The 18,936-nt window shown below is 44.7% G+C and overlaps 1 protein-coding gene across 13 annotated transcripts in view; it reads right to left on the minus strand.

The window, feature by feature from the left end:
* Positions 1 to 18,936, minus strand: part of LOC119961066 (microtubule-associated protein 2-like) — a 418,551-nt gene that overhangs the window by 39,878 nt on the left and 359,737 nt on the right. For all 13 annotated transcript variants that reach the window (XM_038788572.1, XM_038788632.1, XM_038788629.1 and 10 more), the window contains 3 exons: positions 15,980 to 16,124; positions 5,235 to 5,300; positions 4,301 to 4,629 (listed from right to left, as the gene is read on the minus strand). In XM_038788572.1, coding sequence (XP_038644500.1) covers positions 4,301 to 4,629; positions 5,235 to 5,300; positions 15,980 to 16,124 — 540 coding nt within the window. The remainder of the gene's footprint in view (positions 1 to 4,300; positions 4,630 to 5,234; positions 5,301 to 15,979; positions 16,125 to 18,936) is intronic.

An 18,936-nucleotide genomic window follows, 5' to 3' on the forward strand; every position in this document is an offset into this window, starting at 1 on the left:
GGGAGTCGCACGTTGGTTGGCTCCTGTTTGAGGCTTGTTTTTTGGAGTTTAATACCCAGTCCCAGGGGCAATTTTTTGACGATCGAATGTAGGAAGGCATAAGGAAGGCGGATAATATCGAAAAATCACAAGAAAGCCGACGTGAAGAAGGGAGGGAGGGAGGGTTCACTGTTGAGTGAAAGGGCCAGCCCGGGAGCTGGCAAGATGACGGAGGCTGGGTCGCTGGTTGGAGCCGCACTGCTAACGACAGAAAAGATGACCGCAGTGATGGCCTTGGATTTCGAGAAGCAGTTCGAAAAGCACATGAAGATGTTGAGGGAGGAGATGACGGTGGTGTGAAGGTGCTGGTGGAGGAGGTAATTGCCCCGGTGAAGGTGGTAGTGTCGATGGCACTGGCAGAGGTGTGGGAGCAGGCTGAGAAAATGAAGGGAAGGAAGGAGGCCATGTCGCAGCACAGCGATCAGCTCACCTCGAGGGGGGAGGAGCTGCAGAGACCAACAAAGGTCTGCGAGCAAAGGTGGAGGACTTGGAAAATTGTTCGAGTCGGCAAAATTTGAGGATTGTGGGCCTGCCCGAGGGGGCGGAGGGCCCAAAGCCGACGGAGTACTTTGCCAAAATGTTGGTGGAGTTGGTGGGGGAGGGAGGTGATTCCTCTCGGTATGAACTGGACTGGGCTCATTGCTCATCGAGGCCTAAACTGAAGGCAAATGAGCTGCCAAGCGCAGTAATTGTTTGCTTCCACAGGTATCATGTGAAGGAGAAGGCCCTGAGTTGGGTGAAGCAGAAGCAGGAAGTGCAGTGGGCTGGGGCTTGTGTACGTATTTATACCAGGACTTAACGGTGGAACCTGCGAGGAGGCAAACGGCTTTCGGCTGAATAAAGACGGCACTGTATAACAATGGAATGTGGTTTGCCGTGGGAGCAGGAGTATTCATTTTCCTCCTCTGTCCATAAGGTCCATTCGAGGACAGATTTTGTTGTGGTGGGGAAGGCGCTGTTGGCTGGGGTTAAGGGATCAAAGTACTCGGCAATAGCAATTTTGGATCATGCACCACATTGGGTGGATATGGTTTTGGAGAGGGGGGCAGTGCAGGGGCTGGGGTGGAGATTGGATGTGGGGTTGTTGGGGGTCCGAGATTTTTGTGAAAAGATTGGGAAGGTAATTGAGGAGCATGTGGGGTTTAATTCTATGGGAAGCTCTAAAGGTGGTGGTGAGGGGGCTGGTGATATTGTTTAAGGTGAAGGTGGATAAGGAGGAGAGGGTGGAGCGGCAAAGGTTGATAGATGAGATGTTGGAGGTAGAGAGGAGGTATGCAGACGACGTGGAGAGAAGGAGGGAGTTACAGGCGAGCTTTAATCAGTTGTCCACAAGGAAGGCAGTGTGCCAATTGAGGCGGGCGAGGGGAGCAGTTTCTGAGTATGGGGAGAAGGCGGTATGCATGTCGGAAGGTCAACATTGGAGGGAGGCGGCGGCGAGGGAAATTGTGAAGGTGCGGGATAGAACGGGGAAATTGGTGGCAGTCCCGAATCAGATTAATAGGGTATTCAAGGAGTTTTACCAGAAGTTGTATATGTCGGAATTACCGGGGGAGAATCGGGAGATGGAGGAATTCCTGGACAGTTTGGAATCCCAGAGGTTGGGGGAGGAGGATAGGGCTACATTGGAGAGGGCGATAGGGGAACAGGAGGTAATTGGGAGGATGCAGTCGGGGAAGGTAGCAGGGCCGGATGGGTTCCCGGTGGAGTATTACAAGAAATTTAGGGACTTATTGGCGCCGCCGATGGCGGGAATATTTGAGGAGGCAATGGGGAAGGGGGTGCAGCCACAGACTTTGGGGCAGTCCTCGACCTCCTTGCTGCTAAAAAAGGATAAAGATCCGACAGAGTGTGGGTTTTACAGGCCTATATCACTATTGAATGTGGATGCGAAGATATTGGCGAGGGTGTTGGCAGTTAGGTTGGAGGAGTGCTTCCCGAAGGTGATAGGGGAGGACCAGACGGAGTTCATGAGAGGGAGGCAGCTATTTACAAATATTAGGAGAGGACTGAATGTGGTTATGGCAACGGCAGAGGGGAGGGAGACAGAGGTGGTAGTTATTCATGGACACCGAAAAGGCATTTGATTGGGTAGAGTGGGGGTATTTCATGGTGGTGTTAGAATGGTTTGGGATCAGACCGAGATTTGAGGAGTGGGTACAGTTATTGTGCAGGAAGCCGATGGAGAGTGTCCGCACAAGCAACATAAGTTTGGGGTATTTTGCTCTGCACCAGAGGACCAAGCAGGGGTGTCCTATGTTATTTGCACTAGTGATTGAGCCTTTGGGCATCACGTTGAGGAGTTCAGGGGTGTGGAAGGGAATAGAGCGGGGAGAGGTGTGGCAGTGGAACATAGGGTGTCTTTATATGCGGATGATTTATTATTGTTTGTGTCACAGCCGAGTGCTTCAATGGGGTTATGCTCCGAACTTTTGGGTCCTTTTTTGGGGTATAAGTTAAATGTGGACAAAAGTGAATACTTTGTGGTGTTATGGCCTGGGGTGGGGGCAGGGGCTGCCATTCCGTAGGGCGACAACCCACTTTAGATATCTGGGGGTCCAGGTGGCACGCAACTGGGGGGAGGGGGGTTGGCTCCATAGGTACAATTTTACTAGTTTGGTGGGGAGGGTGAAGGCAGACATGACAAGATGGAATGGTCTTCCTCTGTCGCTGGCAGGTCGGGTGCAGGCGATTAAACTGAATGTGTTGCTGTGGTTTTTGTTTATATTTCAGTGCCTGCTGAGCTTTTTACCAAAGGCATTTTTTAAGGAGATGGAGAAGTTGATCACCTCGTTTATTTGGGGGAGGGGTGGGGGCGTGAGGAAGGGTCGTGGTTAGGGGGGGGGGGAAGAGGAGAGAGAGAGAGGAAGTCCCAGTGGGTTAGGGGCTGAGGGCGCTGGCAACAGCGCCGCTCCCGATGGCCCCGGGTACATATTCGGGGAGTCCGGTGGTGGTGGCGACATTGATGATCTTGAGGCAGCATTTTAAGTTGTGGGCGAGGTCAAGAGAGATGCCAATTAGGGGGAACCATAGGTTTCAGCCAGGGAATTGGAATGAGAGATTTCGGAGATGGGAGGAGAGGGGAGTTAGGGTATTAAAGGATTTGTTTCTGGGGGCATTTTGCGAGGCTGGAGGAGTTGGGGGAGAAATATGGACTGGGGCAAGGAGAGGTATTTAGACATCTGCAGGGCTGGCATTTTGCTAGGAAGGAGGTTCAGAGCTTCCCGATAACGCTGGCCCCCACATTGTTGGAGGAGATATTGACGCCACAGGGGGAAATGGAGAAATGAAATGAAATGAAAATCGCTTATTGTCACGAGGCTTCAATGAAGTTACTGTGAAAAGCCGCTAGTCGCCACATTCCGGCGCCTGTCCGGGGAGGCTGGTACGGGAATCAAACCGTGCTGCTGGCCTGCTTTAAAAGCCAGCGATTTAGTCCAGTGAGCTAAACCAGAAGGGGGTGGTGTCGGCGATTTATGGCTGATTCTGGATGAGGACAAGGTATCATTGGAGGGAATTAAAGCGAACTGGGAAGAAGAGTTGGGGGAGGGTATGGAGGACTGGTTGTGGTGTGAGGTGCTCTGGAGGGTAAACGCCTCAACCTTGTGTGCGAGGTTGTGGCTGATACAGTTGAAGATGGTAAATAGAGCGCACCTCACGAGGGCGAGGATAAGCCGACTCTTTGAGGAGGTGGAGAATGTATGTGAGCACTGTGGTAGGAGCCTCCAAACCATGGTCATATGTTTTGCTCTGTCCAAAACTGGAGGGTTATTGGAGGGAGGTCTTTAAGCTTATCTTGGAGGTTCGAACCAGGGCCCCTAGAAGCCATATTCGGGGTGTCAGACCAGCCAGGGCTGCAGGCGGGTATGGGAGCAGATGTCTTAGCCTTCACCTTGTAGACTGCCTGAAGGTATTGCTTATTGTTTATCAGACATGGGATGACTGGATTCTCTTTTGGTCTTTCTTGTTTTGTATTTGGGATGTAGGGGGAGGTTTGGGTTTGTTTGTTGAAGGAGATGCTGGTTGGGGGATTGCTACTGTATTTGTTATTGTTAGTTAACTTTTGTTGGGTATATTTGATGAAAAAGTGGAAAATGAAGAGAATAAAAATATTTTTTTTACAAAAGGAATAAAAACAGCAGAGAGTTGTTAATTTAAAGTTCACGCTCTTATATACTTTTCTTCAAATAAAGCTTTGTATGGATACTGCCATGATTTCTATCAAATGTCACAGCTTTATGGAAGTAATATTCTAGTCTCATACCTGCCCTCCTCTGGGTTGATGCTTTAGGTTGTCAATTGATCCAATTTTTGATTTGATATTTTTCAGATCCGGCATTGGTTGGTTGATCACTCGGAGTTGCTTTGGAATAAGGGGAGATTTGGGAGGAGTGCGAATAATTGCCACTTTCCGTTCGGTGGGTACAAGAATGGGAGATTTGTGTGTACCAGGAGTGCCAGGAGTGCGAGGGGTCCTGGTACCTGGTGTGCGGGAATAGCTAGGAGGTGTGCCAGGTGTGACTGCAGTTGATCCAGGGGTGGATGGCGTGGCGGTCCCGCTTCTTGCTGACCTGGTGCGAGTTGATTCCGATCCTTAAATATATATAAAACATGATTTTATTTATATAAAGAAATAGTATAGCCTTTATATATCACAAACTATCATGGGTGGGATGCTACGGACTCCTTGCCATGTGCTTCTTGGCAGTGGGAGGCGGCGTGCCATTTGCTGGTGGCGAGATTCTCAGTTTCCACCACTGTCAATGGGAATTCCCATTGCAGCCACCCCATGCTGCCGGGAAACTCATGGCAGAGGAGTGTGCTGCCGGTGGCACCAGAGAATCCCGCCACCAGCTGGACAATTTTGGCCCATATCTTTGCTTTATTCTTTTACATGCACTGGACAATATTTAAATATATAGGGATATAATTCATAATGCAACACAATTTATTTTGGAACATTGAGCAATTAATTAAATAAACACTTTCTACTCACATGTATAGCTTAAAATAGAAATCACTTCCTTGGTCCACAAGATACTTGTGGCTCAATTTCTGAAAAATCTCCCCGGTCTTTTTAGTTATTATTCCAATGCTCCACTTAAGCAACATCAAGCTTGTCATGCAGAAAATAGTTAATACATTTTATGAAGCATTCAGTAAGAGCAGAGCCACCACTAACTACAGGCTAGCCGTACCAGTATGTCCTCGCGATCTGGTCATTCCTTGGCCCCTTTGATCATTTCTTGGTTCAGTCCTTATAGCTACAGGAGGAGAGACAGAGAGTTTGGAATAAGGACATTCACTTGAGGAAGTCAGTAGGAAAAAATATTAGATTTTCATAATATTTTGATGAAAATGATCTGCATGCTTGCAACATGTGTACCATGTGTTACTTGCAGTTATTTTTTGAATTCAAGTAAAAATGACACAAACATTGTGTTAAAAATATATTTAAAGTACAATATAATTTTCCTGCTACTTCAAATTAAATGTCCATTGACTTGCTGGAAATATTACCATAATTTAAATATAAATGGAGAGTCACAATAAATCTTAATACATGGCAACAATTGTATACTTAATGGGACTTCCAGTGGCAGCCATGCAGTGAGTGGTTGCACATAAGGTGGCTCCTGCCTGAGGACTTCTTTTTGGCTCTTGCCCGTTTTACGGAGATGGTGCAGGGGGAAAAGTGATAAAATAGAAGTAGGACTTCTCTGGTGGGTGGTGTTTGAGAGTTACCAGATAAGGAATGCGTCGAGGAAGGGGTATTCTTCGAGCCTGGAGGACACGGGTGGGTGTATTAAATAATTTGTTGGGTACGGTGGGAAGCATGGGCGGGTTGGGGGATAGAATTTGGTTTAAAGGAGTTGGGCACATGGTTAAAGGTAGGTTGGCCCGGAGGGGGGGTGTATATAGGTTTTTTCGTACATAAAGTTTGTGTTGAGCCTCAGGTAGAGGTCATCCTGCTTGCAGAAATGCTGGTTAATGGAATTCAAGTGGTGGTGGTGGGGGGGAGCTGGTGCTGGCTATTGGGGGGGGGGGGGGAAGAAAAGGGGGATTGTTTGCTTTTTCATGTGGGTGGGAATAACAAACCTGGGATGGTGGGGTTTTCTTTGTTTGGGATGGGAGAGGGGAGTGGGTGGGGAGAGGGATGGTGGGGAGAGGGGGGTGTTTGCTGATGACGAAGGTGTTTTTATCGAGTCATTGGTAGGAGGGGGGTGGCAGTGGCCATCTTGGGTGGGCCCTGGAGGTGGGTGAGATAGGGTCCTGGAGGAGTCCAGGAGGATTCAGGTATGGCCGATCAGGGTGCGGGAGAGGGTTTGGAGCCCCCAGACTAGTCTGGTCTCATGGAATGCGAGAGGACTGAATGGGCCGATTAAATGATCTTGGGTGTTCACCCATTTAGAAAGTTTGAAGGCAGATGTGGTCATTTTCCAGGAAATGCACCTGAGGGGTTGGGACATAGAATTTATAGTGCAGAAAGAGGCCATTCGGCCCATCGAGTCTGCACCGGCTCTTGGAAAGAGCATCCTACCCAAGGTCCATACCTCCACCCTATCCCATAACCCAGTAACCCCACCCAACACTGAGGGCAATTTTGGACACTAAGGGCAATTTAGCATGGCCAGTCCACCTAACCTGCACATCTTTGGACTGTGGGAGGAAACCGGAGCACCCAGAGGAAACCGACACACACACGGGGAGAATGTGCAGACTCCGCACAGACAGTGACCCAATCCGGGAATCGAATCTGGGACCCTGGAGCTGTGAAGCAATTGTGCTAACCACAATGCTACCATGCTGCCCGTGAAACAAGTTTGAGGAAAGGATTGGTGGTACAGGTGTTTCATTCGGGGTTGGATACGAAGACAAGGAGCTTTGGCGTTTATTTATAAGCGGATTGCTTTTTCGGCAAGCAACATAGTGGGGTATCTGGCGGGGTAAGATACATGATGGCGAGTGGAAGGTTGTGGTGTTAGTGAATGTGTACACTCCTAACTATGATGATGTGGAATTTATCAAAAAGGTATCCCGGATTTGGATACGCATTGGTTGACTATGGGAGGGGATTGTAATTGTATGCTTGACCATAGGCTGGGCCAGTCATGCCCCAAATCCCTGAAGGAATCGGGGGTGGTGAAGGAGTTGCTTGAGCTCATGGAGCGGATGGGGGAGGTTTGGGGACCCGAGGACGAAGGAGTTTTCTTTCTTCTCGCATGTACACCAAATGTATTCCCTTATCGATTTTTTGATTATGGATAAGGCCAGGGGTGGTAGGATCGGAATACTTGCTGATGGTCATATTGGACCTAGCGCCACACTTTATGGATCTGTGCATGGAGAAGGGGGGCACCCAGATACCGCCATTGAGGTTAGGTGTGGGATTGTTGGTGGATATGGGTCATGTGAAAGGGTTGGCCAGCTATAGGCACTATATTGAATTCAATAAGAACAAGGTTGTATTTCGATCCACGTTTTGAGAGGCGTTGAAGGTGATAATTAGGGGGCGTTAATCTTAATTAAGGTGCATATAGAGAAGGTGGGGAGGATGGAGAGAAGGAGGTTGGTGGAGGCTATTTTGGCAGTGGATCAGCAGTATTTGGCCACCACAGACGAGGAGTTGTTGAAGGAGGGGAAGAAGCTCCACTTGGCGTTTGAACTGTTGTCGACAGGGAAGGAGGTTGGCCAGTTGGGTATGGTACGGGGACATTTAATGAACGTGAAGGCCAGCAAATTGTTGGCACACAAGCTGAGATGGCAGGTGGCCTTTAGGAAGATTGTGCAAATAAAGGACGGGGTGGTCTCTGACCCCAGGTAAGGTGAATGGGGTGTTTGAGGCCGTATACCAGGGTCTGTACAGGTCAGAGCATCCGGGTCGTGAGACTCGGATGTGAAACATTTCGTGGATGGGTTGGATTTCCCGGTGGTGGAGGAGGGGAAAGTGCACTGTCTGGAGGCCCCACTTGGGTTGGAGGAGGTGATGAGGTGCATAGGTTCAATGCAATTTGGGAAGGCTCGAGGACCGGACAAATTCCCAGCGGATTTTATAAAAAGTTTGTGACGGATCTGGGGCCTTTTCTAATGGAAATGTTCAATAATTCGTTAAACAGGGGGAGCTTCTGCCCACATTGGTACAAGCTTCGATCTTGCTCATTTTGAAAAAGGTTAAGGATTCATATGATCCTTAGTGGACCTTGCTAAATGCAGATGCGAAGTTGCCGGATAAGGTGCTGGCAACACTCTTGGAGGATTGTGTGCCGGTGGTGATAGCTGATGACCAGACGACGTTTGTGAAAAGGCAACAATTGTCAACCAATATGAGGAGGTCATTGAACATAGTGATGATGCCCCCAGCTGGTCAGGAAACAGAGGTAATAATTTCTATGGGCGTGGAGAAGGCGTTTTACTGGGTTGAGTGGGAGTATCTTTGAGGCATTGGGATGGTTTGGGTTTGGACCGAGGTTCAATGTCTGGATTAGGTTGTTGGACAGGGCCCACGGCTAGTGTTTGCACCAGCACAAAAAGTTTGGCGTATTTTCATCTGCACGGGGTAGAAAGCAGGAATGTCAACTTTCGCCGTTACTTTTTTTGCTTTGCCGATTGAGCTGCTAGCGATTGCGCCAAGGGCATTGATGGAGTGGAGGGGAATAGGGAGGGGGATATGGGACACCGAATGTCCCTATACACAAACGGCTTACTATATGTCACGATCTCTAGTATGAGCAGGATAATTGAGATGCTGAGTAAATTTGACTCTTTTTCAGGGTACAAACTGAACGTGGGAAAGAGTGAGGTGCTTCTGGTGTGTTCCCAGGGACAAGGCAGGGGCCTGGAGAAGTTGCCGTTTCGGCTGGTTAGGCTGTGTTTTCGGTATCTGGGAATACAGGTGACATAGTTGGGTTCTGTTACACAAATTGAATTGGTAGAGAGAGTGAAGGAGGATTTAAAGAGGTGGGATGCTCTCTCATGATCGCTGGCTGGCAGGTTCAAACCATGAACATGATTATCCTCTGAAATATTTCTATAGTTTCAGAGTCTTCTAATTTTCCTGCCTAAATTTTTTGGGGGGAGGATAAATAGGATAATTTCGGCCTTTGTATCGACAGGTAAGATGCGAGCGGTGTTTAAAGGGGCCACGAACCACATACGTATGTTCTGGTCCTGTCCAAAATTGGTCCAATTTTGGGAGTCTTTTTCAGCGTCAATGTCGAAGATTTTAGGGGTGAAGGTGGCTCCGAGCTTGTCGGTGGCGATATTTGGGGTATCGGAAAATCACGGAGTGCAGGAAGGGAGAGAGGCTGACATGGGGTAGCACGGTAGCACAGCAGTTAGCACAGTTGTTTCACAGCTCCAGGGTCTTAGGTTCGATTCCCAGCTTGGGCCACTGTCTGTGAGGAGTCTGCTCGTTCTCCAGTATCTACGTGAGTTTCCTCCCACAGTCCAAACATGTGTAGGTTAGGTGGATTGGCCATGATAAATTGCCCGTTAGTGTCCAAATAGTTTAGGTGGGGTTCCTGGGTTATGGGGATAGTGTGGAGGCCTTAAGTGGGATGCTGTTTACAAGGACCAGTACAGACTCGATGGGCCGAATGGCTTCCTTCTGCACTGTAAATTCTATGGTTCTATGTTGATCTTTGCCTCCCTGATAACCTGGAGGAGGATTTTGCTGGGGTGGAATGGTAGGTGGGGTGTTCATAATGAGAATTGTGTAATGTTGGATTGAGTGTTGTTTTTTGTATATAAATGAAAATGTCCTGAATAAAAATACTTTCAAAAATGAAAACAATTATATATTGAATCATGTCACTGAACTGTATTACCTTCTGTCATGCCCCTAACAAAATTCAAAATCAAATAAGCATACATTAGTGAAAACCAGATTTGATTATGTTCTGGCCCTATGAGCATAGTTAGTTCAGTAAAGAGTTCACTTTAACACTATATTGAGCCTGGTGTCGTGGATGCAACTGCTTACAGTAAAATTCAAAACAACGTGGGTATTTGAAGGAACGTATATTACATATAACAAAACTAGCATTTATTATCAGGTTTCATTTCTCTACTTTTATAGACCCCCGAGTTGACTACTTCAGCAATTCAGATTTTAATCATAAACCCTCCCTTCTGCCTTTTAAGGCATTGGTTAAAACTCTTTGACCAGACATTTGGTCATCTAGCCTATAATATTGCGTTATGTGGCTCAGTGTCTTACTTTGTTTTATAATGATCGTGCAAAGCTCCTTGGGATGTTACATTATGTGAACAGTGCTCATTAAATACTGGTGCTCTTTTGAACCTGAAAATGCTTTTCTATGCATTAGTGTGACCTGATTTTTTTTCTGTTTCTGTACAATCCGGTTTATATGCCCCAAATTCTTTAAAATATACATAACATCTTGAAAAAAATTAACGTATTAAAAATAGTGCAAACACTATGTGTTTTTCAGTGAAAAATCTTTGAATCTGGGCCCTAAAATTCACCTGATAATATAGTCTTGGAATAATTAAAACTAAAAAAAACATGGCTGCACTCTACCCTGCAGGAACTCCTGACAATCCTTTTGCATGTATGTGCTTCTGTAATCACAATCACTAAAGGTCCAATTATCAATTATGTGAGTTGACTGCCTTACAAGTGAGATGCCTAAACAATTGGTGGCAAGGTGCGAAAAGGTGCCTTGATCTTGCACATAAGATTCTTCCAAGACTGAAAACCACCATGTTAACCCAGACGAGGTTCACTGAGTTGATGCAGTGGGCTTTCCGACACTGTTCAGGTACAACTCCAGGCAAATTCGCAAAAGAATCATCTTCTGGCCACAGGCAATTTTACAAAATGGGTCACCTTTGCCTGATTTGATTAAGCTATTCGCACATGGAAACAGAGTCTAGTTCAAGGGTTTAAAACTTAGGGCACCATCTAAAGGCCACGTCCAATGATAGTCCGATCATGAGATTTAACTTTCTCGTCACGCCTCGTGATCTGGATCCCGCCCACAATGGCCAAAACCTAAATTTGTATATTCAAGTGTGCAGTCAGGCTCTTGAATAACCTGAGGTGGGGAGTGGGGTTCAATGACCCCCTTATAAGTGAGTTGGGGCCACTGCGTGGTGTCTGGGGATCGGGGAACCATTTAAAAATGGAACTCGATCTCTTCCTGCAATGGTGAGAGGCGCTAGCTAATACTGGAAATATAACTAATTGCAGCCTCGGCAGGAGGTTCCTCACCGAGTCCCAGAAGGGAAACAGAGTTCTGTTTAATAGCCAGGTCGTTTTTGGTGCTGTAAGCACCGGGAAGCAATTGGCTAAACGTGCTCGTCAAAAGACTTTCATTTCTGTTAAATCGTGGCCCTAATTTACAAGCATTTTGTATAGGTTGCAGTTTGTAGTTAAATTGGCTTGTCAAAATTGAAGAGAAACAAAATAATTGCTCATCACAGTATAGCAGAAACATATGGACAACTCTGCTCGTTTTGATGCTGAAGAGTTGGAGGTCCTGCTGCAGGGAGTGTATCGGAGGAGGGTAGTCATGCCTGAAGCTAAAACCCCCCAATCAAGTTAAAGCAAAAGTGTGAGATGGATGGTAGCTCGAGAGTAAATCAATACAATTACTTGGAACCTTCGTACCTGGCTGCAAATGAGGAAGAGGTTTGTTGTCATCAGCAGCAGCAAGGAAATGGTCTCAACTGTTACACACATTTCCTTTGGAACCTTCAAACATGGCATGATTCTTAGATGGGAACATTATCATTCACTTTATAATAAACACTGTCCTTTTTCACATAAGCTCAAGCTAAAAAGCAGGACAGTGGACTGGAAATGGTGGGGACCAAGCAAAGATTGTTAGGCTTCCTCATCAAGGTTGTTAACGGGCTTGTCAGTGAGAAGAGTATCCATCAATGCAGGAATTAGGCCCAGTCTCCTCATTGCCATTTCACTTGGTGTTTTGTCCGCTTCAACATTTCAGGCACTGTGAACTGTTGGACAATGAAAGCATGATAGCTGCTTCTAGATAATGGTCACTGACATGGATAATAAAATTGCTGTGGTCAGTATTAAATCATTAATTTAGTTAGAAGATTTTCTGTTTAGATAGGATATGCAGTTTATAAAGGGATTATGATACCAAGGTGGTTGGTAGTTTTACAACACCAGGTTAAAGTCCAACAGGTTTGTTTTGAATCACTAGTTTTCGGAGTGCAGCTCCTTCAAGACGCTGCGCTCCAAAAGGTAGTGATTCGAAACAAACCTGTTGGACTTTAACCTGGTGTTGTAAGACTTCTTACTGTGCCCACCCAGGCCAACGTCGGCATCTCCACATCGTTGTTAGTTTTGACATCTTACATTAAAGAAGGCTGTGCCCTGGCATCTTCCATGTGCAACCATGATCCAGATTGGTTGAAATTAAAAGTAAAATCTTTTGAAAGAAGCTTGTCTGGTTTGCTAGCCAACTCTTACATTTCTCATCCAAGTGCTTGAAGGCTGGTATTCTCAACTGACTTGACCTACGGACCTCCATAACTTGCTGGATGAGGGTGAACTTTGGGTATGGAGTATTTGGAATTTCAGAAAGTTTTTTACCAAGTCCTGCTTAAGAGTTGGTGTGCAATATTAAAGCACATGGAATTGCAGGTAATACACTGACATGGATTGAGAATTGGCTCGCAGACAGGAAAAAGTGAGTAGGAATAAATGGATCTTTTTCTAAGTGGCATTCGGGTCCTGCAGGGATCAGTACTTGTGCTCCGGCTATTCACAACATACATCGAGGATTTGTATGAGGAAATGTAATATTTCCAAGTTTGCTGGTGACATGAAACTTGGTGAGAATGTGAGTGAAGGATGTTAAGATGGCGGCATGGTGGTTAGCACTGCTACCTCACAGCACCAGGAACCCGGGTGCGATTCCGGCTTTGGGTGACTGTCTGTGTGGAGTGCATGTTCTACTAGTGTCTGCGTGGGTTTCCTCTGGGTATTCCGGTTTCCTCGAACAAAGATGAGCAGGTTAGGTGGATTGATCATGATCAATGCGCTGGGTAATGGGCAGGGGAGTGGGCCTAGGTGGAGTGCTCTTTCAGAGGATCAGTGCAGATTTTATGGGCTGAATGGCCTTCTTTCTGCACTATAAGGATTCTATGGCTTTTGTTCTGTAGAAGAGGCATCAAGGTGATTTAAACAAGTTGAGTGAGTGGGCAAATACATGCAGATGCAGTATAATGTGGATAATTGTGCAGATATCCACTTCGGATGGAGAAACAGAATGAAGAGTATTATTTAAATGGTGAAGTGGATTGTGAAATGTTGATGTACAAAGGGACATGGATGTCTTCATACACAAGTCACTGAAAACAAGCATGCAGATACAGCAAGGAGTTAGGAAGGTAAATGGTATGTTGGCCTTCATTGCAAGAGGACTTGAGCACAGGAGCAAGGATGTCTTACTACAGCTGTACAGGGCCTTGGTGAGACCACACCTGGAGTATCGTGTACAGTTTTGGTCTCCGTACTAAGAAAGGATATACCTGCCATAGAGGAAATATGAAGGTTCACCAGACTGGGATGGCAGGATTGTTGTATGAGGCGAGATTGGGTCGATTGGGTCTGTATTCACTGGAATTTAAAAGAATGAAAGGGGATCTAAATGAAACGTATAAAATTCTGACAGGGTTGGACAGACTGGATATAGGGATGTTATTTCCTCTGACTGGGGGTGGTCTGGAACAAGGGGCATTGTTTCAGGACATGGGGTAGGCCATTTAGGGCTGAGACAAAGAGAAGCGTCTTCCCTCAGTGTGTGTGGAATTCTCTACCACAGAAGGTTGTGGAAGCCAAATCACTGAACATATGTAGGAAGGAAATAGATAGATTTCTGGACTCTAAAGGTATCAAGGGATATCGGGAGCATGTGTGTTTTGAGATAGAGGTGATGTGGAGATGCCGGCGTAGGACTGGGGTGAGCACAGTAATAAGTCTTACAACACCAGGTTAAAGTCCAACGGGTTTGTTTCAAACACCAGCTTTCGGAGCACTGCTCCTTCCTCAGGTGAATGAAGAGGTATGTTTACATACCTTGTCATTCACCTGAGGAAGGAGCAGTGCTCCGAAAGCTGGTGTTTGAAACAAACCTGTTGGACTTTAACCTGGTGTTGTAAGACTTCTTATTAAGATAGAGGGGCAGCCATGATGATATTGAATGATGGAGCAGGCTAAAATGAAATGAAAATCGCTTATTGTCACGAGTAGGCTTCAATGAAGTTACTGTGAAAAGCCCCTAGTCACCACATTCCGGCGCCTGTTCGGGGAGGCTGGTACAGGAATTGAACTGTGCTGCTGGCCTGCCTTGGTCTGCTTTAAAAGCCAGCGATTTAGCCCAGTGTGCAAATGGCCTATTTTCTATGTTTACCAGCCTAGCCTAAGCAACGGGAACTCCTAATGTGGGGAGTCTTCACTTCTGGATACAATCGGGGCAGCACGGTGGCACAGTGGTTAGCATTGCTGCCTACGCGCTAAGGACCCGGGTTCGAATCCCGGCCCTGGGTCACTGTCCGTGTGGAGTTTGCACATTCTCCCCGTGTCTGCGTGGGTTTCGCCCCCACAACCCAAAGGTTAGGTGAATTGGCCACGCTAAAATTGCCTCTTAATTGGAAAAAATAATTGGGTACTCTAAATTTATAAAAAAAATTAAAAAAACTTCTGGATACAATCCCTTTGCTTTCTTTTCCCTCATAATGAATTGTAACTTTCAAGGGAATCAGCAACTGCTTCAAAAAGCACTTCCTGGTCACTATCGTTTAACCGCAAAGGATGTCTGCCTACCACTATTGTTACAATGCAAGGCCGAGGAACCCCTGAGAAATTTTGGGACAATTGGTCTTAGGACATCTTGTAACAGTTAATACAGTTTTATGTGATGTCTTCTGAGACATTAACACCGATGTCTTATCTGCTCTGACCAGCCCACATTGGTTTGTATACACATGGGCTCAGAGACAATGGCTGGTTTCATTGATCCTGCTTTCGTTGACCTTTAAATGAATTCATCTTTCCTATACTCATCACTCTCTATGGCGCAGTATCAATGGAGGAGGAACTGAAAGTGCAAAAACACCAGGCTACAATGCAATAAAAGTGCATAACTTAAAGCACAGCAAAATATAATTGAAAGTATAAACAAAATAAATATTTTTACAAAGTCAAACTCTGATCCAACTTGAAAATTCCCATATGGGCTAGTCCGATTCCAGGATTCCCAAAGCACTCATGCTTTACCACTAAGGTGGATGTCTGTGAGGCTTCACTGAAGTCAAAATATTCATCATGCATTTTCATTTGAATAATTGTGTAATGGTAATGTGGCTCTCATAGTCTTATTGGCATTGATATTAACTGCCACAATGCATGGGGGCTGTATATTGAAAAACCACTATGAACGGCTGACTCCACAAGAAAAGTGTCTTTCCCAGAACTCCTTCTGGGGTTAGGAGGGAAGGAAAGTACTCTTTTTACCCCTGTACCCTGTGCATGTTGTGATCTCCAAATGTTTTCACCACCAAAATGTCTTCTCCTTCACCACACTCTCTCTCTCCCCCACCCCCACCCAAATAATTGCAGGGTTCCTTCCCCAAGGGTACCCAGCTGCATCGTCCTGTCACTGGCCAGGCTGTCAATTTTGTCAGCCACCAGGTGGAAAACTGATGTGAAAATGATAATGAGACTACTATTCAATTTAACCTTGGTACTGAGCATGTTGCACATCAAGAATCATCTTGACATTGTTGAGTTTGTATAAAGTGCACACAAGGGAAATACAACGGTAATGTTTTCGACATTTCCTGTATAATACATGCATCTTGTGCATCACATGCTCTCTATTATGGGATATATTGGTCAAAAGGGGCTATTCTTAAGGTTTCAAAATGAAACACAAAAACTAACTTGTTGGTCGTCTTGGTGCAGGATAAACTGGGCTTGTAGCAGGAACAAAATGTGCATCTTTTTCTTCTGGTGGAGCTCGGCGAGTGGACAGGATCGAAGGTCTGGGTAGAGCAGAACGCTTCTCTGGGCTCCGCATTGCAGCATCCTGCAGAGAGCAAATTATGTCATCAGCAGCTAAAAACTGTATGAGCTTCTTTCAATTGTAGTGACCTGAAACAGAAACAACATCTATCCATTTGGAAATTTAATCTAGAACTACTTAGTTGAAGAGAAAGTAAACATTCAGCTCCCCCCCACCCCTTGAATAAATCATTACTCCGTAAACAACACTTCCTTCCATCCCTCTTCCTCTGTCTGTAATATTTTGTGATTTTAAGATGTTATGAGCCTACATAGTTCCAACAGATTTTAAAGCTCACTGGTAAGGCACAACTGGAAATCGCACAGTATAGTACATTTCTGATAGTTCACACACACCTGCAGGGACCTGGATCTAAAAGTATAAGGGGAGTAGAATACCAGTCAGTGCCATGCAATGCTGTCAGAAATCTCGTGTGATTTTACAAATGGTTTCCTGTCAGTTCAGCATTGATTATAGATACAAGCATATTATTAGCAATGTATTTGATTATTGTTCTTAAAACACATCATTGAAAGCTCCACTTCAAAGAAAAAAACTTAAGTGAAATTTAAATGATACCATAGAAATCATTACATATTTTAAAAAGAAATTAGAATCAGATTTTGACTAGGAAGCATCATTGTAGTTTCATTGTGTTGCTAAAACAAGGTCAAATCCTTCTACTCCTCTTCATGCCCAAAGATCCATGCAAATAACATTTTTTCAAACAACTGTTACGATTGGCTATTAATTGTTTTACAAAAGTGACTTCTTAAAAGTTTTGCTCTCAAGTATTCCTGGTTTTGGTTTCCTATCACAACCGAGGACACTCAAAATTTTATTTAGGTAAATCTCTCCTTATTTTATTATATTCCAATGAAAACAACTCCAATCTGTCTAGGCTTTTCACAGCTAAAATTATCCATACCTACCCAACCGTGTAAATTTCAGCTGTACCCTCGCCAATCCGATGGTCAGTCCTATACGCACTACTTCAGCTGCAGTCTAGTGTTCTATGTACTTCTAACATAACTTCCCTCTTCTGATACTCTATGCCTGGCTAATAAACGGCTGCGACAAATTGTATCACCAGTTGATGGCCAAATCCCATAGAATAGCCAGACTCCAATTCATATATATAAAATTTTATGCAAAACTAATAGAGTGTTAACTCATTATTCTATGGATTCAGCCATCAGATGCTGATGACCATATTGTTAGTCCACAAAGTTGAATACTACCCTGGAGTTCTTACACTGTGGACAGATTTAAGAAGTCTCAGCGCAAATGTTATTTCATCCACGACTATTTTTAACTGTTGGTGGTATCTTTGTAAAGATACAATGGACTTAATTCTTAATATTCTTCAGAGCTTTGTGATGAATTCATTTTCACCTTTCTGGCTCCTGAGATACAACTGGCCACCAAATAATGCCCAAACATATAATGTATTTAGATGGTTTATGGAGAATTAAAACTCATAGTTTGCAGAGAAATCTGCATTCCAGCAGTAAACAATCTTGCACTGTACTGAAAAAATGAACTGATAAAAGAACATAATTATCTAATGCAATTATCACATTTCACCCTGAATTTGTTGGAAGTGTTATGTGTTCAAGAAAGGACCCAGTGAGAGTTTCTACACTGCAAAACCACAAGATAGATTTAGTGGGTTGTTTTATTTAAAATGTGCACAATAATATAAATATTACATTTTTCACAAAATTAGAAAAACTGTTGCAGATATTCTTGAATGAACACTGAGTAAATTTCTATCAGAATTGTTGTAGCCATTCCGCATGTCTGGGCTGTGCTGGTTCTCCGTCGAGAAATTTGCCTAGAACTGCTCCCCTGTCTTCTCCCCATATCCATGCTTCGTTTTCAGATAACAATGTAATTCTCTATTGAATGCTCAATTGAACTTGCCTTCAACACTTCTCAGGCAGTGCATTCCAGGTCCTAACCACTCGCTGTGTGAAAATAATTTTTCTTCATGTTGCCATTTCTTCTTTTGCCAATTATCTTAAATCTGTGCCTTCTTGTTCTTGATCCTTCCACCAATGGGAACATTTTTTTCCTTTTCTACTCTTTCCAGACACCTCATGATTTTGAATACTTGTATCAAATCTCCTTTCAACCTTCCCAAGGGAAATAGACTCAACTTCTCTAATCTATATATATATGTAGGTGAAGTTCCTCATCCCTGGGACCATTTTTGTGAATCTTTTCTGCACTTGCTCTGATACCTTCACTTATTTCCTAAAGAGCGGCTCCCAGAACTGGGCACAAAACTCCAGCTGAGGCTGAACAGTGTCTTATACATGTTGAACATAACTGCTTTGCTTTTTGCTTGATGTCCCTATTAATAAAGCCTAGGATGCTTTATTTATTCCTCCTCAACCCATCCTGCACTTCCAATGATGTATGCACATATACACCCAATCCTGTTGCTCCTGCACCCACTTCAGAATTGTACCCATTACTTTACATTCTCTTTCCATGTGCCGCCTACCAAAATGAATCACTTCACACTTCTATGCGTTAAATTTCACCTGCCACTTGTCCGCCCATTCCACCAATCTGTCCATGACCTCTTGGGAGTTCTACACTTATCACCCTCACCGTTCACAACGCTTCCAAGTTTCGTATCATTTGCAATTGTTCATCATTTTAGCAGAGGAATTGATCCATTAAAAATATATTAGAAGGTATCTGCATTGACAAGTGAACAAAAGAATGCCTTATGAATTCATGTTTTACTTGCTAATATCACCAGTAGCAAATCTTTAGGTCATTAGAATATCTGTCAGATCCGATAAGATTGTTATTATTAAAT

Source organism: Scyliorhinus canicula, chromosome 2, assembly GCF_902713615.1.
Source record: "Scyliorhinus canicula chromosome 2, sScyCan1.1, whole genome shotgun sequence".
Taxonomy (NCBI): Eukaryota; Metazoa; Chordata; class Chondrichthyes; order Carcharhiniformes; family Scyliorhinidae; genus Scyliorhinus; species Scyliorhinus canicula.